Source organism: Puma concolor, chromosome C1 (assembly GCF_028749965.1).
Source record: "Puma concolor isolate L17-30 chromosome C1, mPumCon1.1.hap2, whole genome shotgun sequence".
NCBI lineage: Eukaryota > Metazoa > Chordata > Mammalia > Carnivora > Felidae > Puma > Puma concolor.
Genome location: NC_141674.1, coordinates 37290744 through 37317366, shown reverse-complemented (window position 1 = coordinate 37317366; position 26623 = coordinate 37290744). Strand labels below are relative to the sequence as shown.

Genomic DNA, 26623 nt, shown 5'->3' with positions numbered 1-26623 from the left:
ATAAGCCAGCCAACCACACATTCTGAACTCGGTAACTGGACTGTGGTCTTCTTGCTGTCAGGGCTCATGTCTGTTTGTAGGCAGCTGTGTTGTGGCATTCAGTACACCTGGCACTTAGGGGTGCTCCTGAAATATTGGATGAATAATAGGGAGAAGGGCAAGTGGGAGTTTGCCAGCCACTGTTGCTGTCTGCTGGGAAAGCTTTCCTCCCACTGGTTCCCAAGGTGGATCCTCTCAGTTAATGAACTCTGGAGGCCCAGTCTAACCTCTGCCCCCTCCTATTTCCCTCCCTCTCTGTGGGCAGGGCAATCTTCCTTGGACTGACAAGGCTGCGGTGCTCAGGGGAGGTCAGCCACAGTCAGGAATAGTCAACGGATCCAGCTGTCCCTGCACCATGAGTGTCTCTGTGCTGAGCTTCACCAGACCCCTGGACGGTGTCTCTGGGCTCCTGCAAGTGGCCTCCCTGCTAGGCTTCACTCTGCTGTTGCTCAAGGCAGCACAGCTCTACCTGCGCAGGCAGTGGTTGCTCAAAGCGGTCCAGCACTTCCCGTCCCCTCCTTCCCACTGGCTCTTTGGGCACATCCAGGAGGTAGGAAGGGGCTGGTTGGGGAATGGGGGGACAGAGTGGGCCTGAATTCTCAGAGTATCCTCCTGGTCAGCAGATGCATCCCACAGGCTTCTTGTGTGACAGCACGTGGGTCTAGCTTACCTCTCAGACCTTGGTGCCCCACGCCAGCCCTGGAGCTCAGCCCCTCCAAGGAAGCCTGTGCTGGTGCCCTCTTTCTTTAGGCAGATCTGCAGGCTGTGGTGCAGCTTTGCTCTTTGAGGACAATGGCTGCTCCTTCCTGAGTCTTCCCCTTCAGGCTGAGCAGCCCTGCCTCTTCTCTCAGAACAGGCTTCCTGATGCTTCCCTGCCCAGCCACTCAACCCCATCCTCTCAGCCTGGCCCTGAGATGCCTGGGACTCAGACATTAGCAGTTTCCCAACCTATGCAGACCATAGACAGGAATCCCAGAAGGTGTCAGATTACAGGAAAATAGGGTCAACCGCTGGACCGGGGATCACGTCAGGTGTAGGGAACAACCAGGTTGGGTGCCTGAGACTGTGGATGTTCCAGACTGGTGGTGTCAGTGCTACAACCCTGAAAAGTCACTGGCACACAGGAGAAGGTTCCCAGGATGGGGCAGGTAAAGAGCATTCACACTGAGCTCCACCATTAACAGAATCTGTTTCCACATCAGCTCTCATTCCCCAAACCCGGCACCATGTAATCCATGGGCTGAGGATGTCACCTCCTTCCAGTACCCCGGTGGCCAGCGCAGAGCTGACCCCAAGGGATGCTTGACTCAGGTTGTGCAGTGACAGAGGAAGGAGCAGCTTGGGGTGACTGGGTGGGAGACAGCACCTACCCAGCCAGTTCTGTCAGCACTGGTCCCCGAGGGAGGGTTACAGGAAGGGGGGCACTTGGAGAGGGGCTCACTAGTGGGGTGTGGATTGAACAAGCCTAGGAGGTGGGGTGTTGCAGAGAGCGGAGACCGGTCTCTTCTCAGAGAAAGAGGCAGAGCGATTTCAACCGAGTGGCTCCAGAGATGGAAACTTCATGTCAGCCACAGGGAGACAGCCAGAGCCCAGTTCCTTCCTGCACATTGTTGCACTAATGACTTCCAGATTATTTGTCCAGTTGGAGAAATTGGGACCTTTTGTTAGATGCAGTTGTCACCTTCCCGAGCTGGGATTTGACATAAGGAACGAAAAAACTTCCTCCAGTGACTTTCCCATTAACTGACTGTATGTAGACTCCGTAAGCAGACAGGTTCTGTTACATAACGAATATTACTCCCGGTGCCCAATCATCATCTCTCATCGGCTGCTGACCTATCAGATATTGTAGCCAAATATTTCTTGTTTTTATAATTCTATCTGAAACCTTCCTTTATTCAATTCCTCTGTTATTGGCTAAGTCAGGAGTTAGAATGCCACCTGAGGTGAGTTAAAGCTAACCTTCAGGCAAGGTGACAAGTCACAATGGGGACAGGGAAGCATGTGGTCTCTGAGCCAAGCTCCGTAGATTTTATCCTAGCTCTGCCACATACTCTATGCCTCTGTTTCCTCCTCTGTAAAGTGGGGATGATGCTGCTGATGATTAAGTCTCAAGCAAGTCATTCTAATCTGCATAATTGATAAAAATTGAAAATAATGTAATGCCTACGAAGGACAAGCATGCTGTGGGTCCACAAACTCGCTGCACTACCTAGGGGTGAAATCCACCAGGAACTATGAAAGGGGAACTGCAGGGTGGGAAAGAGGTGAGTCAACAGCCCCATCTTTCCTCCCCTGTCTCAGCATGACTGCTAGTAGCAGAGCTCACAACACCTGACCATTGTCTGTGCTGTCCCTTTAGTTTCTGTCCTCCTTCTGTCCTTGTGCCTCCTTTGGGGGATATTTTTTGTGGCTGCAGCTTTAGTGGAGCATAGCCTGCATTGAGTGGTCGCAGGCTGAAGGCCAGTGGACATTGGGTATTTACCGACAGAGTAACTGCCACTGCCACCTTAGGCAATGTCTCTTCTACAAGATTGTCACCTGGCCCTGGCCAGACCTGCTCAGGGACAGATCGCAGCCCCACGTGTTTGTCCAGACAGCTGACAGATCAGTGGCCCTCAGAATGGCCCAGAGAGGGGAATAGCTGGGCTATTTGGCTCCTTGGGTCCCCTGGAGGAGGAGAGCATGTGATCAGAATAGAGGCATTACACTGGGCTGAAACAGGACCTAAGGCCCCTGCTGTGCAGGTTGAGGGCATCGTGGTGGACAAAGTAACATAGCTTTGTGGTAAGAGGTTCCCACTGGATGGTCACTGCACTGGATCTAAGGACAAGGGTAACCCATGATGGCCATGACCTGGGAGCACAGAGCAGGCCCCTTAAGTAATTGAAGGACACTTCAGACTCTAAGGCCTGATTCTCTTCCCCGACTCCACTCCCACACTAGAACATAAGTTCACTGAATGTGGAATCTAGGTCAGAACCTGTCTCATCAGAAACAGTTCCAAATTCTTAAGCACTGTGGATAGCTAGAACTATCACCCTGTGGCCATCCTACCTTCCACCACCACTCTAAGCAGTGCACCTAACGAGGAAGGTTTTATTGACTTGTCTTTCCCTCGGTTACAGTTCCAAGATGGCCAAGAGCTACAAAACCTTCAGAAAAGGGCAGAGAAATACCCATGCGCCAGTCCTCGCTGGCTGTGGGGGAGCAAAGTTACCCTCATAGTCTATGACCCGGACTACATGAAGGTGATCCTGGGGCGATCAGGTGAGAACTATCCCACATGTCTTCTGCTATGGCTCTTCCCTCTTGGGTGCATTCTTTGGGGACTATGAAATTCTGGAAGAGAGTCATGGCTCAGCCTTCAGTACCCTCCAGCAACCATCCTTCTAGTGCATAAGCCAGCATAAGGCCAAATATAGATACTTAGATGGAATGCTTAAACAGCTGTGAGGGATTGCATTTTTCATTTTCTTTCTTTCTTTCTTTCTTCCTTTCATTCTTTCTTTGCTTCTTTCTTTCTTTCTTCTTTCTTTTCTTTTCTTTTTTCTTTGTCTCCCTTATTTCTGTTCTTGCCTTCCTTCCCTTCCTTCCCTCTACCTTTCTTTCTTTTCTTTTCTCTTTTCTTTTCCTTCCTTCCTTTTTTTCCTTCCTTCCTTCCTTCCTTCCTTCCTTCCTTCCTTCCTTCCTTCCTTCACCAAACTTATATGATCCCAGATCTTGAAGACAATTTGCTATCCATGATGGCTGGGATTTGGAACCCTATCTGTTGCCCATGCTATGTCATGGAAATCCTGGGTCATCCTTAAAAAATACACACCAGCTACTGTCTTTTCAGTGGCACTGAGGACAGCAGTTATATTTCTTGCTGATTCAAAATCCTCGTTGGGGCTATGCTATAGACACTGAGTCTGTCATCATGAGCCTACAGTGACTATCAGGAAAGAAACAAGATTCATGGTTGGGAGGCAAGTGGGAAGTGGATGGAAACAAACTGCCAGCTTACAGTCCTCAGGAAGGGATGGAGGCCAATGGCCTGGACCACAGCTGCCTCCTCAGTTCCCTCCAGTTTCCTCTAATGCCCCTTGTACTTTTCAGACCCAAAGCGTCATGACTCCTCCAGATTCCTGGCTCCCTGGATAGGTAAGTACATGGAATCAGGACCACAGTCCACCTTCTGGTTAGGCTTGCCAAAAACTATCCATTCGGCCCAGATTAAACAAGAGGTGACCAGAACCACAGTCACACCCTCATCGCTGAATGGAGCTCCATCCTCTCCATTCTCTTCTTTTTATCTTTCTTTTTTAAGGGCTTTTTATTTAATATATTTTTTAATTTAAATCTATGTTTGTTAGCATATAGTGCAACAATGATTTCAGGTAGAATCCTTAATGCCCCTTACCATTTAGCCCATCCCTCCTCCCACAACCCCTCCAGTAACCCTCTGTTTGTTCTCCATATTTAAGAGTCTCTTAGGCTTTTGTCCCCCTCCCTGTTTTTATATTATTTTTGCTTCCCTTCCCTTATGTTCATCTGTTTTGTATCTTAAACTCCTCATATGTCCATTCTCTCCTTTGATGAAACACTTCCTAATGGTGGGGAGAGCCCTCCTGCAGCTCAGCCTCTTCCACAACACTTCACAGTCCTCGGAAATGATGTCAACCTCACTTTTCACCAAAGTCCTTCTAAGACTCGCACCCCACTCAGTTTCCATCTTGATCTCTCAGCTGTCATGACCACTTGCTGTGAACCAGCTCTTGGAAATTTACTTTCCCGACATGCACTGGCCTTCCCTGCCTCACCCAGGATGCCCTTCATCTCACACTCTGGGTTCCTGCCAAATACCCTGGACAACTCTTGGGAGATCCCTTCCAACACAGCCCCATTGTGGCCCAGGGTATGGTTTGCTCCTGTTGAATGGGCAGAGGTGGTTCCGGCACCGGCGGATGCTGACCCCAGCCTTCCACTATGACATCCTGAAGCCCTACATGCGGCTCATGGCCGACTCTGTCCATGTGATGCTGGTAAGTCCGTCCTACGTTCACCTGCACACTCACACCCACAGCATAGTTCACAGAGCCCACTCTCAGGCAGATGTGTCCTGGAGACATCAATCAGGCACCGCCCTAAAAATCATGCACTTATACCTTACTATGAGACCGGGTACCCCAACAAGGGAGGGAAAAGAAAGTACCCAGGCTTGCCTCCACTCTGTGCTCATTGCCCACAGAAGAGACAGTCATGGTGGATCCAGGGTCCCTTCTCCTCCCACTTTATGTCTTCGGCTTGGATAGGAAGAGCAGTCAATCCCTGTGGACAACAGGACAAGTGGCCCTGGCTGGCCTGGGCAGTAGCAGCTTCATTTACAGGTGAACACCCCAGGATGTCACTGAGGTGGGCACTAGCCTTGGGGCAAAAGCTTCTGCATAGATTTTCACCACTTCATGAAGGGAAGTGGAGACCGGATCTCAAAACCCAGGGCTGGATCATGCCCTCGTATCACTTCTGAGCAGGACCCTGTCTCACTAACTGTGATGAGCTGACATTTGCTGAACAGTCCCTGATACCTTTACTTAGGAATCCTGGTACTGGCCCATTACTTTTCTTTTGCCTTGACACTTGCTACCTAATGTGGGACTGCACCTTTTTTTTCTCGTGTCTAGATCAATCACAGGAGAGAGAAGATTCACCCCTTGTCCCCTTGGAAACATTGTTTTCCGGTCTGCTATGGTTATTAGCACCATAAATTGCTCCTAACTTGTAGGAGATAGTGATTATTTATGTAACAAAAGTTTTTGAGAAAAAACTCATCACACTTCGAACACATATTTGCTGTATGTTCCCAAATTGTTAAAACACATCTGGGGTATCTGCGAGGCTCAGTCGGTTAAACGTCTGACTTCAGCTCAGGTCATGATCTCACAGTTTGTGAGATCAAGCCCCATGTCGGGCTTTGTGCTGACAGCTTGGAGCCTGGACCAGCTTCTGACTCTGTCTCCCTCTCTCTCTGCACCTCCACTGTTCACACTCTGTCTCTATCTGTCTCAATAATAAACATTAAAAAAAATGTTAAAACACATCCCCTTTAGAAGGTGAGGACATCTCATCAGAATATTTACAGAGAGCGCATGGGCCTTCTGGAGGAGTAGAGGATTAATGTGTCCCTCCAACACAGGACAAGTGGGAGGACCTCATCAGACAGAACTCATATCTGGAGATTTTTGAGCATGTCTCCTTGATGACCTTGGACACCATTATGAAGTGTGCCTTCAGCTACCAGGGCAGACAGCAAGCAGACAGGTCAGTGAAATCCTCAGTTTCTGGGTCCTATCTCCTATCATGCTGAGAGGTAAGTAGAGCAGTTGGGGTGTTTCCCAGCACAGACAGCCACATTCTGCAGAGCGTCCCAGACCACAGTCAAATTCAGCCCACAGCACACCTTCATTAGGCACAGATCCCAGGTCCCTGCCATATGGAAAAGCCTGGCTGCAATGTCCCTCACAAAGGGCTGAGGGTCTTGAGGGTATTAAGACAGAAAGTGCGAATGCCTCAAGTTGCCTGACCCACTGACTGAGGAACACTCACTCACAGCCCCAAATCCACTTCAGGGCAGAAGTCTCCTTCCATCAAGGCCTTTCTGCATCCTCCCGATTTAGGATCTCCCAGTCCTACATCCAGGCCATTCAAGACCTGAGCAACCTGTTTTTTTCCCGAGTGAGGAATGCTTTCCACCAGAATGACATCATCTACAAGCTGACCCCTGAAGGCCGCTGGAACCACCGGGCCTGCCAGCTAGCCCATCAACACACAGGTTGGACTCTAACCCCTGGGTGGCTCCCTCCTTCACTGGACGCATCTCAAAGGGACAGGCACTGAACACTCAAGCAGAGCCCTATCCCCCCTTGAGCCACTTCAGGGGCTGGGACACACCTACCCTGGGTACCCCCCTGGTGCAGGTGTTAGGATGCCAGTGCTGTGCAGGAGCTGACATGTGTCAGCACATGGGTGAAGGTTGAATGAGACCCCCTGCCAGCAGCATTCAAGCAGAGCCTCCCTGGGCTGTCCTGTTGAGGGGTGAACCAACACACAAGCACATGGTGCCACAGCTCTCACCCTGACATTACCACTTTCCTTCTGATCCAGCTGGCACCCAGGCCAGGATACAGGCAGCAGGTGGGCTAAGGTGGGTGGCTGTGTCTGGGCACCCAGAGCTCTCAGCTCTGCCTGGGAACACTGTTTTGGGACAGACCGAGTGATCAAGCTGAGGAAGGCTCAGCTGCAGGAGGAGGGAGAGCTGGAGAAGGTCAGGAGCAAGAGGCACTTGGACTTCCTGGACATCCTTCTCTTTGCCAGAGTGAGTGTGAGCAGGGGAGGCATGAGGCTTTGCCCACAAGCTTGGAGGAGGGAGACAAATCCTGCTGTGTCACCATGTCTTCCCAGATGGAGGACGGCAGCAGCTTGTGTGACAAGGACCTCCGCGCCGAAGTGGACACGTTCATGTTTGAGGGCCATGACACCACAGCCAGTGGCATCTCCTGGATCCTCTATGCCCTGGCCACACACCCTGAGCATCAGCAAATGTGCCGGCAGGAGATCCAGATCCTGCTGGGGGATGGTGCCTCCATCACCTGGTGAGTGCTCACGAGATAGGAGAGCCCAGTCCACCCAACTGGAGAATTCCCTGCTTGCCAGCATCTCGCCTGTCCTTCAGGAAAGCTTTGTTTCAGGGACCACCTAGACAAGATGCCTTACACCACCATGTGCATTAAAGAGGCACTGCGACTCTACTCACCAGTTCCAGGCATTGGCAGAGAGCTCAACAAGCCCATCACTTTCCCTGATGGACGTTCCTTACCCAAAGGTATGAAGGTCACCACACTCACACAGCAACACTCTGCAGGAACACATGGGACGTCAGTGGTCCACATGTCATGTGGCAGTTCTCAATCACTCTGGTCATCTTTCATCCATAAATGGACACTTACTCTCTGGTTTGGATGAGGAGAGAAAATGCCTGACACAGAGCCAGAGCACTGCCAAAGTGTCATAAAGGTTACTTCCCCTTCCTATCTATGGAGAATATATTCTATTTCGGTTCATTCTCCCAAATAACCTGTAAGGTGCATCTCAATTCTAAGATCTCAAAAGAACAGAATCCTAAGTTTCCAAACTTATCCAACAAAAACATTCTATTACCATGAGATCCCATTGTTTTGTGACGCTACAGCATTCCCACTGAAGGCACTGACATTCTCTGATTTAAAACTGCATACTCCAGTTCCTGACTCCAAGTCTAAACTCATGGACCAATTCTGTCTTCACTGTCGTATCTATTTGAATATGCTGAAGATTTGACATAACATTTGGATAACCCCTTTGTGACAAATGCAAACAGCTATATACATATCAGTTAAAATAAAAACGACTCAATACATTGCATCTTCTCTAAAAGGAGGTGTTGACTTCAGCAAGGGGCTTCAAAATTAGCATAAACTTCTAATATCCAGAGATTTGATGGCTGGAGAGAAAATCCCTCTGGGCCACACAGAGCTGTTTTTCATTCCCTGTGGGGTCGAGTCATTGAAGCAGATCAGGGAATCCACTGTCATTATTTTGACAGTCCAGTCAGTGGGGGGCCCTCAGATTGGTGGCAGAGACTACCTGATGACCAGATCTGAGAATCCAGCCATGGTTGGAGGCCACCGTTGGCTCACCTCTGATCTGAACTCCAGGCCTGCCACATCCTAGCTGTGTGGATATAGGCAAGGAGCTTAGCCTCTCTGAGGCTCTAGGTGCCTGATATGGACAATGGGGACATGAGTGCCTTCACTGGAGGGTTGTTGTGAGGATTGAATGAGTTCATGCATATTACCCAAGGGCCTATGGATGCTACTTGATAGATGTGAATTGAGTTGTCACTTGAGTTGCCCCAAAGAGTAAGTAAGCCTCCAGTTCTTTCCTGCTTCTCAGCCTGAGCAGGGTTATCTAGTATTTTCTGCCTGTATGCTTTGCCTTGTCTGCCCCACCTCTCTTGCAACACGATCATTCCACTCAGTGTTGATGAGACATGGCTCTTATTGTGGTTAGCAAACTGTTTGTGTGTGCACATGGCCCCTCGTGGCATGGGTATGATCAGTCTTCTCTCCTCTGTCCCACAGGATTCCCAGTGTTGCTCTCCATTTATGCCCTTCACCACAACCCGAATGTGTGGCCAAACCCAGAGGTATGATGGCCTTGGGAGGAGGGGCTGGGATGAGCTCTCCAGACCAACCCATCCTCCTGTCCCACCTCTGGGTGGTCCATCTGGTGGCTGGTTGATAGGAAGGAGGGGCTTGACCACACCTGTCCTAGTCCTGGTGCTTCCTCTGCAGGAGTTTGACCCTTCACGGTTTGCACCGGGTTCTGCCCGACACAGCCATGCTTTCTTGCCCTTCTCAGGAGGAGCAAGGTGAGTTACTTGTACCAAGATGGGATTGGGGCTGTTTTCTGGGTATATACCTGATGTTTGTGACTTCCTATGTTAATATGGGTGCCTACAGATATGCCGTTGCGTGTCTCTGTGCTAGGAAAAAGGTGTATCCCTGTCTATTTACAAAAGAAAGTTGGTAAGCACCACATGACCTGGAGACTTTGACCCGTCGCTCATACCTAACCTGTAGCTACAATTCAGTGTCAGTGGCTGATCCAAAGCTCACTGCATTCTGGTATTTGATTCACTGTATGAGTACGACTTTGCGCAATAGATTTTCTCACATGTTAATTTTCAACTGCTGTTGATTTCAAAGTCTGGATGGAATCAATAGACTTCTTTTGTGCACATTCTCAAACCAGCCTTTCCTACTCAACTCGCCATCCTGTCCCCGCACTGAACCACTGACTTCTTTGCATGTGTGTCCATTCTCAGCTGCCTTGCATATCTCAAATATTTAAGTCATACGTGGGGATGGTTACTGTAGCCTCTTAAGGGTTTCATGAAGTATTCGACTAATCTGTGTGGCTGTTATGTTTGCATCTATCCAAAAGAATTCTTGAATACATGGTAATGGTCATGTACTTGACAATTTTCCCAGTTGTCAAATCAGTATATATGGTCTGGGCTCTACACACATTAACATTACACTCAGTCCAACGCTGAGTGGGCAAATGTATGCAAATGAAGACATTAAACTGCTTTTGAGAGAAAAGCCTCTGTTTCATACATGACACATGGTATTTGAAAGTTTCCTGGAGTATAAAACATAAAGCAGACTTGAAGGGGCCGTGGAGCTGGGTGACTGTTCTCCAGAGTGGCTGCTGTGAAATCCTCCGATGCTGCTGAAGTTGTCCTCTAAATAGTAACTTCAGGAAACTTTCCAAGAGTTACTAGAAACAAGTTTTTTTCTGAATACATAAATCTATCAATTCTTCAAATAGTGAATCCACTTTCACAGAACGGGCTTAGAGCCGATTATGTTTGCAGGTATTGGCTCTAGGATTTGGTTTCTCCCTGGGAATGAGTCCTTCCTCTTAGATATTGGTGGAAGATGTGTGGCTGCCAGTGGAGACAGAAGAGGGCCAGACAACACTGCCAGAAATCACATTACTTGCCTGTGCGGCTCAGGGAGGTGACCCTCTTGTAAAAGGATCTTAGGCCTGCTGACAGCAGAGGTAGGAGTAGGAGTTAGTCCTGGAAGACTGTCGGCTTTGTCAAAGGTCAGGGGCAGAGCGTGAAGCAAGGCTTGGGTCGAGATGTGTGTGTGTCCGGGAAGGAAAGGGATGGGGGCCGGACCCATGCAGGAGGGCCCTGCATGTGCTGTTCCCAGCAAGGGGATTGAGGCCACTTCTCATTTCCTTTTCCCTCCCTGACCCAGGAACTGCATCGGGAAGCAGTTTGCCATGAGCGAGATGAAGGTGGCGGTGGCCCTGACCCTGCTCCGCTTTGAGCTGGCGCCAGATCCTTCCAGGGTCCCTGTTCCCTGGCCAAGAATTGTGTTGAGGTCCAAGAATGGGATCCACCTGCATCTCAGGAAGCTCCTCTAAAATCTGTGCAGACAAGCATGAGCCCGAGAACCTCCTGCCTGCCATCCTGTCTTCCTGTCTGTGTCTCCCGTCCCCTGTCTTCTGCCTCCCTCACAACCTCCATGATCTCCCCCTCTTTCCCATCAGACTGTCTTTTCCAAGACTCCTACTAGTTTTCTGTTACCCTCCTCCTACTTGGCTGTAGCCCTGACTGGGCGTGTAACTCTCGATTACGCACCTGTCCTCTAGCCTGTCTGGCCTCTCCTGTCGTTATTCTTCCTGTGCGCTGGTCTGTCCTGTACTGTTTTGTCTTGCTGGTTTCCCAAATGACACAAACTTAGTCCCTTAAGGGACTGGGGCCAGACTGCCTGGCTTTGAACACTGGCTCTCCCTCTTACCAGTATATTGACCCTGGAAAGGCAACTAAGCTCTGGGTGCCTTGGTTTTCTCGTTCAGATTTTGAGATTTATTTGAAAAAATCTGTTTCGGGTTGGAGCACCTGGGTTGCTCAGTTGGTTAAGCATCCGACTTCGGCTCAGGTCATGATCTCATGGTTCATGAGCTGGAAGTCCACATTGGGCTCTCTACTGTCAGAGCAGATCACACTTCCAATTCTGTCTCCCACTCTCTCTGCCTTTCTCCCAATTGGCTTTCTCTCTCTCTCTCTCTCAAAAATAAATAAACATTTAAAAAAAATCTGTGTTAGAATGGTTGTGGATAAAATATATAATATTTTTTGCTCAGTGCCTAGAACATAGTAAGCAGTCAGTAAATGTTAGCTATTTACAAGTATATGCGCCCAACTATATAGAGGAAATCGAGGATTCAGGGAGGAAAAGACAGACTGACACACAGCATTCCACTCCAAGTACCCACTTCCAACCTCCCTCCACAACTGCTCCTGGTATGCTAGGTGCAAAACTGGTGCTGGGCCAAGTAAGGGAAGGAGTAGGGTCCAAATTCAGTGGGCCGGGATCAGAGAGAGATGGGAAGTAAACAGAGAACTGGGGCAAGGTTGAGAGGAATGAGTAAAGTGGTTACGTACCCCTGGGTTTGGACAGAAGCCCCGATTTAGGGGGAGAGGAATTCCAGTGCTGTGGGTTGTGTAATGAATCTCCTAGCATGAAGTTGGGCAAAAGAGAAGGACTTTGGAGTTACAGTGAGATGGGTGAGGAACAGGGCAGAAGGAAAAGGGGACTCATGGAAGGTGCCTTCTAAAGAAATCCTCATGAAGATATTTTGTTTGTATTTTTCCGAATTTTGGGCCTAAAACTGACTTTGGAGAAGAGAAGCAGGAACAAGTAAGAGATTAAATTGTCCTCATCAGAAATGCTTTCTTGCATAGGCTCTCCATGAGCCCTTAGCGCCCATCCTCTTCTCTAGCACTCCACCTGGTGAACTCCTATTCACCCTTGAAGGTCCCATCCTCCTGTTTTGTTTTCTCTTTCCCTGGTAGGGCCCGGCCCACACTTCACTCTTTCAGTACAGGCTTTATTGTGTTTTCCTGTAAGGTTAGTTCTCTGCCTTTGCCTAGCAGATAGTGAGCTCAAGAACATTGGCCAAGTGCATGAGTGACTGCATGAATATGCATTCCTGGGAGGAACTTGGGAAAGGGATGATTACCCAACCTTACAGAAAGAGAAACTGAGGTTCAGGAAGTCAATGTCATTGGCTTCCTAAGTCATGAGTGTGCCCTGGGGCTGGAGATCTGAGTCTCTGGCAGGTGCTCTGTCTGCTGGCCCATTCAGCCCCAGGCAAAACTAGTGAGTGGATAGTGACAAGCATGGGGAACATTGCTGAGGCAGCTGAGGCAGGTGGTCGGGAGAACCCCTGATTCTAATCCCAGCTGGCACTCTCAGTGGCAGTTCTCCTGTGGCCACATCACACAAGCTCCCTGTAAGACTTTTGCTTTCTGAAAAGGGATAATATTCCCAGCAAGCACATGTTCTCAACTTTATAACTGAACGGTGGTCTTCTATCAGTTTGTTTGCAGGGCTCTTGTCTGTTTGCAGCCAGCCATGTTGTGGCACTAAGTACAGCTGGCACTTAGCAGGTGCTCCTGAAATATTGAATGAATAATAGGGAGAAGGCCAAGTGGGAGTTCTCTGACTGCTGTCTGCAGAGAAAGCTTTCCTGCCACTGGTTCCCAAGAGGGATCCTCACAGTTAATGAACACTGGAGGCCCAGTCTAACCTCTGCCCCCTCCGTTTACCCTCCCTCCAGGTGGGCAGGGCAATCCTACTTGGACTGACAAGGCTGGGGTGCTCAGGGGAGGTCAGTCACAGTCAGGGACAGTCAGAGGATTCAGCTGTCCCTGCACCATGAGTGTCTCTGTACTGAGCCTCACCAGACCCTTGGGCAGTGTCTCCGGACTCCTGCAAGTGGCCTCTCTGCTAGGCCTGGCTCTGCTGTTGCTCAAGGCAGCACAGCTCTACCTGCACAGGCAGTGGCTGCTCAAAGCAGTCCAGCACTTCCCGTCCCCTCCTTCCCACTGGCTCTTCGGGGACATCCAGGAGGTAGGAAGCGGCTGGACGGGGGTTGGGAGGACAGAGCAGGCCTGGATTCTCAGAGCATCCGCTTGGTCAGCAGATATATCCCACACAGGCTTCTTGGGTGACAGCACGTGGGTCTAGCTTACCTCTCAGACCTCAGTGCCCCAAGCCAGCCCTGGAGCTCAGCCCCTCCAAGGAAGCCTGTGCTAGTGCCCTCAGGCCAGTCTGACCCTCTTTCCTTAGGCAGATCCGCAGGCTGTTTTGTAGCTTAGCCCTTTGAGGACAATGGCTGCTCCTTCCTGAGTCTTCCCCTTCAGGCTGAGCAACCCTGCCTCTTCTCTCACAACAGGCTTCCTGATGCTTCCCTGCCCAGCCACTCAACCCCATCCTCTCAGCTTGGCCCTGAGATGCCTGGGACTCAGACCATAGACAGGAATCTCAGAAGGTGCAGATTACAGGAAAACAGGGTCAACTGCTGGACTGGGGATCACGTCAGGTGTAGGGAACAACCAGGTTGGGTGCCTGAGACTGTGGATGTTCCAGACTGGTGGTGTCAGTGCTACAACCCTGAAAAGTCACTGGCACACAGGAGAAGGTTCCCAGGATGGGGCAGGTAAAGAGCATTCACACTGAGCTCCACCATTAACAGAATCTGTTTCCACATCAGCTCTCATTCCCCAAACCCGGCACCATGTAATCCATGGGCTGAGGATGTCACCTCCTTCCAGTACCCCGGTGGCCAGCGCAGAGCTGACCCCAAGGGATGCTTGACTCAGGTTGTGCAGTGACAGAGGAAGGAGCAGCTTGGGGTGACTGGGTGGGAGACAGCACCTACCCAGCCAGTTCTGTCAGCACTGGTCCCCGAGGGAGGGTTACAGGAAGGGGGGCACTTGGAGAGGGGCTCACTAGTGGGGTGTGAATTGAACAAGCCTAGGAGGTGGGGTGTTGCAGAGAGCAGAGACCGGTCTCTTCTCAGAGAAAGAGGCAGAGCGATTTCAACCGAGTGGCTCCAGAGATGGAAACTTCATGTCAGCCACAGGGAGACAGCCAGAGCCCAGTTCCTTCCTGCACATTGTTGCACTAATGACTTCCAGATTATTTGTCCAGTTGGAGAAATTGGGACCTTTTGTTAGATGCAGTTGTCACCTTCCCGAGCTGGGATTTGACATAAGGAATGAAAAAACTTCCTCCAGTGACTTTCCCATTAACTGACTGTATGTAGACTCCGTAAGCAGACAGGTTCTGTTACATAACGAATATTACTCCCGGTGCCCAATCATCATCTCTCATCGGCTGCTGACCTATCAGATATTGTAGCCAAATATTTCTTGTTTTTATAATTCTATCTGAAACCTTCATTTATTCAATTCCTCTGTAATTGGCTAAGTCAGGAGTTAGAATGCCACCTGAGGTGAGTTAAAGCTAACCTTCAGGCAAGGTGACAAGTCACAATGGGGACAGGGAAGCATGTGGTCTCTGAGCCAAGCTCCGTAGATTTTATCCTAGCTCTGCCACATACTCTATGCCTCTGTTTCCTCCTCTGTAAAATGGGGAGGCTGCTGCTGATGATTAGAGTGTCAAGCAAGTCATTCTAATCTGCAAATGTTGCCTGGCACAGACCAAAGGTGACAGTAACACTCTAATTGATAAAAATGAAAATGATGTAATGCCTATGAAGGACAAGCATGCTGTTGGTCTGCAAACTCACTGTACTACCTAGGGGTGAAATCCACCAGGAACTATGAAAGGGGAACTGCAGGGTGGGTAATAGGTGAGTCAACAGCCCTATCTTTCCTCTCTCCTGTCTCAGGTGGACTGCTAGCCAGTAGAGCCCACAATACCTGACCATTGTCTGTGCTGCTCTTTTGTTTCTATCCACCTTCTATCCTTGTGTCTCCCTTGCAGGACATTTTTCATGGCTGTAGCATTAGTGGAGCATGGCCTGCAGTGGGTGGCTGCAGCCTGAAGGCTAGTGGAGGCTGGAGGTGTTTGCCAACAGGGTACCCGCCACTGCCACCAGGGGCACCGTCTCCTCCTATGGGCACCTATCTCCACCATGGGCACCTATGAGAGTCTCACCTGGCCTCTGCCAGACCTGCTCAGGGACAGATGGCAGCCCCAAGTGTTTCTCCAGACAACTGAGGGACCAGTGGCCCTCAGAATGGCCCAGAGAGAGGAATAGCCGGGCATGGCACCATGTGGCTCCTTGGGGTCCCCTAGAGGAGGAGAGCATGTGATCAGAAAGGAGGCATGTCACTGGGCAGAAACAGGACCCAGGGCCCCTGCTGTGCAGGTTTGAGGGGATCTTGGAGGACAAAATAACATAGCTTTGTGGTAAGAGGCTCCCACTGGATGGTCACTGCACTGGATCTAAGGACAAGGGTAACCCATGATGGCCATGACCTGGGAGCACAGAGCAGGCCCCTTAAGTAATTGAAGGACACTTCAGACTCTAAGGCCTGATTCTCTTCCCCGACTCCACTCCCACACTAGAACATAAGTTCACTGAATGTGGAATCTAGATCAGAACCTGTCTCATCAGAAACAGTTCCAAACTCCTAAGCACTGTGGATATCTAGAACTATCACCCTGTGGCCATCCTACCTTCCACCACCACTCTAAGCAGTGCACCTAACGAGGAAGGTTTTATTGACTTGTCTTTCCCTCGGTTACAGTTCCAAGATGGCCAAGAGCTACAAAACCTTCAGAAAAGGGCAGAGAAATACCCGTGCGCCAGTCCTCGCTGGCTGTGGGGGAGCAAAGTTACCCTCATAGTCTATGACCCGGACTACATGAAGGTGATCCTGGGGCGATCAGGTGAGAACTATCCCGCATGTCTTCTGCTATGGCTCTTCTCTCTTGGGTATATTCCTTGGGGACTATGAAATTCTGGAAGAGAGTCATGGCTCAGCCTTCAGTACCCTCCAGCAACCATCCTTCTAGCCCACAACCCAGTATAAGGCCAAATATAGATACTTAGATGGAATGCTTAAACAGCTGTGAGGGATTACATTTTCCTTTTTCTTTCTTTTTCTTTCTTTCTTTCTTTCTTTCTTTCTTTCTTTCTTTCTTTCTTTCCTTTCTTTCATCCCGCCTTTCTTTCTTTCTTTCTTTCTTTCTTTCTTTCTTTCTTTCTTCTTTCTTTCATCCCGCCTTTCTTTCTTTCTTTCTTTCTTTCTTCCTTTCTTTCTTTCTTTCTTCTTTCTTTCACCACACTGATATGATCCCAGATCTCAAAGTCAATTTGCTGTCCATGATGGCTGGTATTCAGAATCCCTGTCTGTGGTGGGTCATAGAATGCCTGATTTCTATATTTCTTTGCTGATCACAGTCTCATTGGGGCTGTGCTATGGACCACTGAATCTGCCCTCCTAAGCCCAAGTTACCATCAGGAAAGGAAGTGAGTCAGGGCTTGGAGGCAACTGGGGAGTGGCTTATCACAAACTGCCAGCTTACAATCCTCAGGAAGGAATGAGGGCCACTGGCCTGGACCACAGCACCTCCTGGGGGCAGCCTGCCTTCCATGTTCCCCTCAGTCCTGTAATGCCCTCTTAACTTTCAGACCCAAAGTCTCATGGCCTCTACAGATTCCTGGCTCCCTGGATAGGTAAGTACATTTAACCAGGACTATAGTCCACCTTCCTGTTTGCCAACAACTATCCATTTGGCCCAGATAAAACAAGACTGTAGTGACCGGCACCAAAGTCACACCCTCAACTCTGAAGTGAGCCTCGTTTCTCTTCTTCTGAAAAAACTCTCACCTCTGGATGTCTGGGAGGCTCAGTAGGTTGAGGATGTCTCTTCATTTTGGTTCAGGTCATGATACCAGGGTCATGGAATTGAGCCCCACATGGGCTCCACACCTAGCTTGGAACCTGATTAAGATTCTCTCTTTCTGCCTCTTTCTGCCCCTCTCCCTGGCTCACCATCTCTCCCTCTCCCTTTTCTCCTTCTCTCTCTCAAAAAAATACCTTCACCCCTTCCTAATGGTGGGGAGAGCTCTCCTGCAGCTCAGCTTCTTTCACATCACTTCACAGTCCTCGAGAATGATCTCAGCCTGACTTTTCACTGAAGTCCTTCTATGACCTGCGACCTGCTCGGTTTCAGCCTTGATCTCTCAGCTGTCATGACCACTTGCTGTGACCCAATACTTGCGTGGTCACCTTCCTGACATGCACTGGCCTTCCCAGACTTGCCCAGGATGCCCTTCTTCTCACACCCTGGGTTCCTCCCAAATTCCTAGACGACTCTTGGGAGTACCTCTCCCCACACACCCCCATTGTGGCCCAGGGTATGGTTTGCTCCTGTTGAATGGTCAGATGTGGTTCCAACACCGGCGGATGCTGACCCCAGCCTTCCACTATGGCATCCTGAAACCCTACGTGGGGCTCATGGATGACTCTGTCCGCGTGATGCTGGTAAGTCCGTCCCGCGCTCACCTGCACACTCACACCCATAGCACAGTTCTCAGAGCCCACTCTCAGGCATGTGTGTCCCACAGACATCCATCAGGCACAGCACTTATATCTTACTAGGAGACAGGGCTCCCCAGGGTGGATGGGACAGGAAAGTTCCAGGCACAAGCTTGCCTCCACTCTGTGCTCATTGCCAACAAAAGAGAGAGTCATGGTGGATCCAGGGTCCATTCTCCTCCCCACTTAATGTCTTTGGCTTGGATAGGAAGAGCAGTCAATCCCCCTGGACAACAGGACAAGTGACCCTGGCTGGCCTGGCAGTAGCAGCTTCAGGATGTCACTGACATGGGCTCTGGGCTGGGGCTGAAGGTTTCTGCATGGATTTTAGCCACTCCACGGAGGGAAATGGAGACCAGGTCTCAACCCCCAGGCCTGGGTTGCACCATCATACCACCTCTGGGCAGAACCTTATTTCTCACTAACTGTGCTCAGCTGACATTTGATGAACAAAAGGAAATGTGGTCCCTGATATCCCTTCCTTAGGAATCCTGGTACTGATCCCTTAGCCTTTCTCCTGCCTTGACGCTTGCTCCCTAACGTGGGACTTGACTTGTTTCTTTTGTCTAGATCAAATGGCAGAAAACGTCCACCTTTTGGCCCTCAGAAACATTTTGTGTTCTTCTAAAAGGTGGTTAGTGCCATAACTTGCTCCTAAGTTAAGAGAGATCATGATTAATTACATAGCAAAAGTTTCTGTGAAAATACTCATCACATTACAAACACTTAGTTGCTATATTTCCTAAAATGCTAAAAACACAGCCACTTTAGAAAGAGAGGACATCCCATCAGAAGAGAGAGCCTAGCCTTGTCAGCATGGGCCTTCTGGAGGAGTAGAGGATTAATGTGTCCCTACACCACAGGACAAATGGGAGGACCTCATCAGACAGAACTCATATGTGGAGATCTTTGAGCATGTCTCCTTGATGACCTTAGACACCATTATGAAGTGCGCCTTCAGCTACCAAGGCAGCCACCAAGCAGACAGGTCAGTGAAATTCTCAGGCACCAGGCCCTATTTCCCACCAACTGGCGTGGACTTATCCTGGGAGGTAGGTAAGGTAGCTTGGGTGTTTCCCATCAACAACAGCAACATTGTGCAGAGAGCTCCAGGCCACAGTCAAATTCAGCCCACACCACACCTTCATTAGGCACAGATCCCTGATCCTTGCCACAGGGAAAAACTTGGCTGTCTATGTCCCTTGCAAAGGGCTGAGGGTCTCAAGAGCATAAGAAAGAAATGGTGAATGCTTCGGGTACCTGTCCCACTGACTGAGAAACCCTCACCCACAGCCCCAATCCACTCCAGGGCAGATGCCTGCCACCATTTAGGCCCTTTTGCATCCTTCCCATTCAGGATCTCCCAGTCCTACATCCAGGCCATTCAAGACCTGAGCAACCTGTTTTTTTCCCGAGTGAGGAATGTTTTCCACCAGGATGACATCATTTATAGGCTGACCCCTGAAGGCCGCTGGAACCACCGGGCCTGCCAGATTGCCCATCAACATACAGGTTGGACTCTGGCCCCTAGGCAGCTCGCCTCCTTCTTCAGAGACATCCCAAAGGGATTGGCCCCAAACACTCAGGCAGAGCTCTGTCCCTCCAAGGCCCCTCCAGAGGTTGGGACACACCCACACTGGGTACCCCCCTGGTGCAGGTTTTAGGATGCCAGTGCTGTGCCTGAGCTGATATTTGTCATCACGTGGGGGAAGGTTGAATGAGACTCCCTGCCAATGGCATTCAAACAGTGTCTCTCTGGGATGTGCTGTTGAGTGGCGACCCAACCCGCAAGCACATGGTGCTACAGCTCTCACCCTGACACGTACACCTATTACCACTCTCCTCCTGATCCAAATGGCACCCAGGCTGGGACAGCTGGGGGTAGGTGGGCCAAGGGGGTAGCTGTATCTGGGCACCCAGAGCTCTCAGCTCTGCCTGGGAACACTGTTCTGGGACAGACCAAGTGATCAAGCTGAGGAAGGCTCAGCTGCAGGAGGAGGGAGCTCTGGAGAAGGTCAGGAGCAAGAGGCACTTGGACTTCCTGGACATCCTCCTCTTTGCCAGAGTGAGTGTGAGCAGGGGAGGCATGAGGCTTTGCCCACAAGCTTGGAGGGAGGGGCAAACTCTGACATGTCACCATTTCCTCTCAGACGGAGGACGGCAGCAGATTGACTGACAAGGACCTCCGCGCCGAAGTGGACACGTTCATGTTTGAGGGCCATGACACCACAGCCAGTGGCATCTCCTGGATCCTCTATGCCCTGGCCACACACCCTGAGCATCAGCAGAGGTGCCGGGAGGAGGTCCAGAGTCTCCTGGGGGATGGTACCCACATCACCTGGTGAGTGCTCACGAGATGGGATTGCCCAGCCCACTCAACTGGAGAATTTCCTGCTTGGCAGCATCTCGCCTGTCCTTCAGGAAAGCTTTGTTTCAGGGACCACCTAGACAAGATGCCTTACACCACCATGTGCATTAAAGAGGCACTGCGACTCTACCCACCAGTTCCAGGCATTGGCAGAGAGCTCAACAAGCCCATCACTTTCCCTGATGGACGTTCCTTACCCAAAGGTATGAAGGTCACCACACTCACACAGCAACACTCTGCAGGAACACATGGGACGTCAGTGGTCCACATGTCATGTGGCAGTTCTCAATCACTCTGGTCATCTTTCATCCATAAATGGACACTTACTCTCTGGTTTGGATGAGGAGAGAAAATGCCTGACACAGAGCCAGAGCACTGCCAAAGTGTCATAAAGGTTACTTCCCCTTCCTATCTATGGAGAATATATTCTATTTCGGTTCATTCTCCCAAATAACCTGTAAGGTGCATCTCAATTCTAAGATCTCAAAAGAACAGAATCCTAAGTTTCCAAACTTATCCAACAAAAACATTCTATTACCATGAGATCCCATTGTTTTGTGACGCTACAGCATTCCCACTGAAGGCACTGACATTCTCTGATTTAAAACTGCATACTCCAGTTCCTGACTCCAAGTCTAAACTCATGGACCAATTCTGTCTTCACTGTCGTATCTATTTGAATATGCTGAAGATTTGACATAACATTTGGATAACCCCTTTGTGACAAATGCAAACAGCTATATACATATCAGTTAAAATAAAAACGACTCAATACATTGCATCTTCTCTAAAAGGAGGTGTTGACTTCAGCAAGGGGCTTCAAAATTAGCATAAACTTCTAATATCCAGAGATTTGATGGCTGGAGAGAAAATCCCTCTGGGCCACACAGAGCTGTTTTTCATTCCCTGTGGGGTCGAGTCATTGAAGCAGATCAGGGAATCCACTGTCATTATTTTGACAGTCCAGTCAGTGGGGGGCCCTCAGATTGGTGGCAGAGACTACCTGATGACCAGATCTGAGAATCCAGCCATGGTTGGAGGCCACCGTTGGCTCACCTCTGATCTGAACTCCAGGCCTGCCACATCCTAGCTGTGTGGATATAGGCAAGGAGCTTAGCCTCTCTGAGGCTCTAGGTGCCTGATATGGACAATGGGGACATGAGTGCCTTCACTGGAGGGTTGTTGTGAGGATTGAATGAGTTCATGCATATTACCCAAGGGCCTATGGATGCTACTTGATAGATGTGAATTGAGTTGTCACTTGAGTTGCCCCAAAGAGTAAGTAAGCCTCCAGTTCTTTCCTGCTTCTCAGCCTGAGCAGGGTTATCTAGTATTTTCTGCCTGTATGCTTTGCCTTGTCTGCCCCACCTCTCTTGCAACACGATCATTCCACTCAGTGTTGATGAGACATGGCTCTTATTGTGGTTAGCAAACTGTTTGTGTGTGCACATGGCCCCTCGTGGCATGGGTATGATCAGTCTTCTCTCCTCTGTCCCACAGGATTCCCAGTGTTGCTCTCCATTTATGCCCTTCACCACAACCCGAATGTGTGGCCAAACCCAGAGGTATGATGGCCTTGGGAGGAGGGGCTGGGATGAGCTCTCCAGACCAACCCATTCTCCTGTCCTACCTCTGGGTAGTCTGTCTGGTGGTTGGTTAAATAGGACGGAGGGGCTTGATTATACCTGTCCTGGCCCTGGTGCTCCCTCTGCAGGTGTTTGACCCTTCACGGTTTTCACCGGGTTCTGCCCGACATAGCCATGCTTTCTTGCCCTTCTCAGGAGGAGCAAGGTGAGTTATTTGTAACAGGATGGGAGTGGGTGACTTCTTGCTGGGTACATATCCAATACTTGTGACTTCCTATTGTATACGGGTGTCTGTAGATATGCCTTTGCTTGTCTCTGTGCTGGGAAAGAGGTATGTGCCTTTCTGTACAAAAGAAAGCTGGGAAGCATGGCCCGACCTGGAGACATTGACCCATTTCTCTTTCCCAATCTCCAGCCACACTTCAGTGTTGGTGGCTGCTCCAAAATTCAGTGCATTCTAGTATTTGATTCACTGTATGAGTATGACTTTGCACAAGAGATTTTCTCATATGTTAATTTTCAAGTATTGTCGATTTCAAAATCTGGATGGAATCTGATAGATTCTTTCATACACATTCTCAAACCAGCCATTCTTTCCCCGAACTGCACCACTGAATTCTTTGCATGTGTTTCCATTCTCAGCTGCCTTGCATATCTCAAACATTTATGTCATACATGAGGATGGTTACTGTGGCCTCTTAAGGGATTAATGAAGTATTCAACTAATTTGTGTCACTATTATGTTTGCATCTATCCAAAAGAATTTTTGAGTCCATGGTAATGGTCACATGTACTTGACATTTTTCCCAGTTGTCAAATCAGTCCATATGATCTGGGCTCTATACAAATTAATATTATACTTAGAGTCCAATTGCATAAGTGGGCAAATAGATGCAAGAAAGACATTAAACTGTTTTTGAGAGAAAAGCCACTGTTTTATACATGACACATGGTATTTGAAAGTTTCCTGGAGTATAAAACATAAAGCAGACTTGAAGTGACTGTGGAGCTGGATGACTATTCTCCAGAGTGGCTGCTGTGAAATCCTCCAGTGCTGCTGAAATGGTCCTTTAATTAGTAAATTCCTTAAATCTTTTAAGTAGTTACTAGAAACGAGTTCTTTTCTTCAAACACTAAATCCACTTTCACAGAATAGGCTTTAAGCAAACTATTCTTCCAGATACTGGCTGTAGGATTTGAGCCTTAGACACTGGTGCGTGTCGTGTGGCTGCCAGTGAGGACAGGAGAGGGCCAGAGAGATCCATTTCTAGCTCAGACATAATGGCTACCATATTTCATTCCATTCAGGGTTTTTTTTTTTTAGTTCAATAAACTTCATGCAATTCTAAGACTACTCTTTAAGCCTGTCTCTGTGTGCTACGTCTTATGTTAGGAGGTGGAACGCAGAAGAAAAATACTGCCCTTGCCGCCAAGAGTTCACAGCCATAAATGCTCCCACTCAAAGAGACATCATCATTCATTCATTCATTCACTCCATCATTTACTAATTGAACACACTGTAGGACATTCCACGTTCCTGGCACTGTCCTGTTCTGGAAAGTGATGTGTCCCTGAGTAAAAAATACTAGTGTGACTTCAGGATCCGGGCATGAAGAGGTACAGCCAGCAGAGAGGGTGAGCGTGGGCTGTCATTAGCCTTGAGCACGAGGCAAGCAGAGGTGGAGGGAGCGTATTCTCAGGGATCACATCAGCAGGAGCTCAGTGGGGAGGCAGAGCTGGACAGGTGATAGGTGAGTGAGGGAACAAGCCAAAGAGGGCTTTAATGCCAGCTGAGGCATGTGGACATGCCCCTAGCTGTGATGGAGGGCCTGGGAGAGTCTGAGCTGGGCGGGGCTTCAGGGGAGGAAGGGGAGGCAGGAGACAGAGAAGCCTGGGTGAGGAGATTGAGGGATGGCCAACAGGGACATTTCTGCAGTAGACTTGGAATCTACAGAAACTGGTTGACAGAGGGGTTGAGGGGAGCACAGGAGTCTGGACCCAAACTGGGAAGGAGATGGTGTAGCAGATTGAGCATCGTTACAGCCTTGCCCATTTGGATGTCTCTCTGATTCCATTCTGTTTTCCTTACACAATTCCACCTTGTCCTTTCTCTGAGGATCTGGGTCCTTTTGTCCCCCCATATGGTTAGGGCCTAAAGTGGCCCAGCTGGCCCCTATAGTACCCTGTACTGGCTTCTCATTTTTGAAATCAGTAATGGCTTATAGAGACAGCAAACACCCTGATGATTAACTGTTGTAGTGATCACTTGACTTGGCTGTGTGCCTCTCGAGCTGACCCTCTTATAAGAGGACTTCAGGCCTGCCGACAGAAGAGGTAGAAGGAACTAGCCCTGGAAGATTGTAGGCTTTGTCAAAGGTCAGGGGCAGAGTGTGAAGCAAGGCTTGGGTCGAGATGTGTGTGGGTGTCCTGGAAGGAAAGGGATCGGGGCCGGACCCATGCAGGAAGGCCCTGCATGTGCTGTTCCCAGCAAGGGGATTGAGGCCACTTCTCATTTCCTTTTCCCTCCCTGACCCAGGAACTGCATCGGGAAGCAGTTTGCCATGAGCGAGATGAAGGTGGCGGTGGCCCTGACCCTGCTCCGCTTTGAGCTGGCGCCAGATCCTTCCAGGGTCCCTGTTCCCTGGCCAAGAATTGTGTTGAGGTCCAAGAATGGGATCCACCTGCATCTCAGGAAGCTCCTCTAAAATCTGTGCAGACAAGCATGAGCCCGAGAACCTCCTGCCTGCCATCCTGTCTTCCTGTCTGTATCTCCTGTCCCCTGTCTTCTGCCTCCCTCACAACCTCCATGATCTCCCCCTCTTTCCCATCAGACTGTCTTTTCCAAGACTCCTACTAGTTTTCTGTTACCCTCCTCCTACTTGGCTGTAGCCCTGACTGGGCGTGTAACTCTCGATTACGCACCTGTCCTCTAGCCTGTCTGGCCTCTCCTGTCGTTATTCTTCCTGTGTGCTGGTCTGTCCTGTACTGTTTTGTCTTGCTGGTTTCCCAAATGACACAAACTTAGTCCCTTAAGGGACTGGGGCCAGACTGCCTGGCTTTGAACACTGGCTCTCCCTCTTACCAGTATATTGACGCTGGAAAGGCAACTAAGCTCTGGGTGCCTTGGTTTTCTCGTTCAGATTTTGAGATTTATTTGAAAAAATCTGTTGCGGGTTGGGGCACCTGGCTTGCTCAGCTGGTTAAGCATCCAACTTTGGCTCAGGTCATGATCTCATGTTTCATGAATTTGAAGCCCACATTGGGCTCTCTACTGTCAGAGCGGATCACACTTCCAATCCTGTCTCCCACTCTCTCTGCCTTTCTCCCACTTGGCTCTCTCTCTCTCTCTCTCTCTCTCTCTCTCTCTCTCTCTCTCTGTCTCTGTCTCTCTCTGTCTCTGTCTCTCTCTTTCTCTCTCTCTCTCTCAAAAATAAATAAACATTAAAAAAAAACTGTGTTAGAGTAGTTGTGGGTTAAAATATATAACGTTCTTTGCTCAGTGCCTAGAACATGGTAAGCACTCACTAAATGTTAGCTATTTACAAGTATATGCACCCTACTGTATAGAGGAAATCGAGGATTCGGGGAGGAAAGACAGAGTGATGCCCAGAATTCCACCCCAAGTATCCCACTTCCAACCTCCCTCCACAACTGCTCCTGGTGTGCTAGGTGCAAAGCTGGTGCAGGGCCAAGTAAGGGAAGGAGTAGGGTCCAAATTCAGTGGGCCGGGATCAGAGAGAGATGGGAAGTAAACAGAGAACTGGGGCAAGGTTGAGAGGAATGGGTAAAGTGGTTACCTCTCCCTGGGTTTGGACAGGAGCCCAGATTTAGGGGAGAGAGCTAAGAACTCCGGTGCTGTGGGTTGTGTAATGAATCCCCTGTCACGAGGTTGGGCAAAAGAGAAGGACTTTGGAGTTACAGGTGAGATGGGTGAGGAACAGGGCAGAAGGAAAGGGGGACTCATGGAAGATGCCTTCTAAAGAAATCCTCATGAAGATATTTTGTTTGTATTTTTCTGAATTTTGGGCCTAGAGTTGACTTTGGAGAAGAGAAGCAGGAACAAGTAAGAGATTAAATTGTCCTCATCAGAAATGCTTTCTTGCATAGGCTCTCCATGAGCCCTTAGCGCCCATCCTCTTCTCTAGCACTCCACCTGGTGAACTCCTATTCACCCTTGAAGGTCCCATCCTCCTGTTTTGTTTTCTCTTTCCCTGGTAGGGCCTGGCCCACACTTCACTCTTTCAGTACAGGCTTTATTGTGTTTTCCTATAATGTTAGTTCTCTGCTTTTACCCTTTAGACTGTGAGCTCAAGAACATTGGCTGAGTGCATGAGTGACTGCATGAATGTGCATTCCTGGGAGCAACTTGGGAAAGGGACGATTATGCCACATTACAGAAGGAGAAACTGAAGTTCAGGGAGTCTAAGTCACTGGCTTCCTAGATCGTGAGTGTGCCCTAGGGTTGGGCATCTGAGTCTAAGGCCGGTGCTCTGTCTGCCAGCACAGTCAGCCCCAGGCAAAACTGGTGGGTAGACAGTGACAAGCATGGGGAACATTGCTGAGGCAGATGAGGCAAGTGGTCGGGAGAACCCCTGATTCCAATCTCAGCTGACGCTCTCGAGAGTGGTTCTCCTGTGGCCATCTCACATTAGCCTCCTGTAAGAC

The 26623-nt window shown here is 49.5% G+C and overlaps 2 protein-coding genes across 6 annotated transcripts; both read left to right on the top strand.

Annotated features, from left to right (window-relative positions):
- The first annotated feature begins 292 nt into the window (after positions 1-292).
- On the top strand, positions 293-11189 carry LOC112872102 (cytochrome P450 4A11-like). Of its 2 annotated transcripts, XM_086716873.1 has the most exons (12): positions 296-589; positions 3168-3309; positions 4141-4185; positions 4939-5066; positions 6218-6342; positions 6699-6853; positions 7290-7396; positions 7483-7673; positions 7770-7903; positions 9201-9265; positions 9414-9490; positions 10893-11189. In XM_086716873.1, the coding sequence occupies exons 1-12, from the start codon at positions 395-397 to the stop codon at positions 11059-11061; spliced, it is 1533 nt and encodes a 510-aa protein (XP_086572999.1). In that variant the 5' UTR covers positions 296-394; the 3' UTR covers positions 11062-11189. The 2 variants fall into 2 exon arrangements, with proteins under 2 accessions (XP_086573000.1, XP_086572999.1); XM_086716874.1 differs by lacking the exon at positions 9414-9490 and having other exon boundaries at positions 293-589; positions 10893-11105.
- A 2087-nt stretch (positions 11190-13276) lies between these two features.
- LOC112863581 (cytochrome P450 4A11-like) lies at positions 13277-24796 on the top strand. 4 transcript variants are annotated; one of them, XM_086716875.1, is made up of 12 exons: positions 13283-13556; positions 16208-16349; positions 17095-17139; positions 17823-17950; positions 18868-18992; positions 19362-19516; positions 19963-20069; positions 20155-20345; positions 20442-20575; positions 21873-21937; positions 22087-22163; positions 24495-24796. In XM_086716875.1, exons 1-12 carry the CDS (start codon positions 13362-13364, stop codon positions 24661-24663), a joined length of 1533 nt encoding a protein of 510 aa, XP_086573001.1. In that variant the 5' UTR covers positions 13283-13361; the 3' UTR covers positions 24664-24796. The 4 variants fall into 4 exon arrangements, with proteins under 4 accessions (XP_086573004.1, XP_086573001.1, XP_086573002.1 ...); XM_086716877.1 differs by lacking the exon at positions 13283-13556 and adding an exon at positions 13595-14145; XM_086716876.1 differs by lacking the exon at positions 22087-22163 and having other exon boundaries at positions 13284-13556; positions 24495-24712.
- The last annotated feature ends 1827 nt before the right edge of the window (positions 24797-26623 follow it).

Bases quoted from the DNA above. Each gene is read 5' to 3' on its own strand.
- LOC112872102 (XM_086716873.1), top strand. From the start codon at position 395: ATGAGTGTCTCTGTGCTGAGCTTCACCAGACCCCTGGACGGTGTCTCT. The intron at 4,186-4,938 runs GTAAGTACATGG...ATTGTGGCCCAG, and splicing joins ATTCCTGGCTCCCTGGATAG to GGTATGGTTTGCTCCTGTTG. The intron at 9,266-9,413 runs GTATGATGGCCT...CTTCCTCTGCAG, and splicing joins ATGTGTGGCCAAACCCAGAG to GAGTTTGACCCTTCACGGTT.
- LOC112863581 (XM_086716875.1), top strand. From the start codon at position 13,362: ATGAGTGTCTCTGTACTGAGCCTCACCAGACCCTTGGGCAGTGTCTCC. The intron at 20,070-20,154 runs GTGAGTGTGAGC...ATTTCCTCTCAG, and splicing joins ACATCCTCCTCTTTGCCAGA to ACGGAGGACGGCAGCAGATT. The intron at 20,346-20,441 runs GTGAGTGCTCAC...GCTTTGTTTCAG, and splicing joins GATGGTACCCACATCACCTG to GGACCACCTAGACAAGATGC.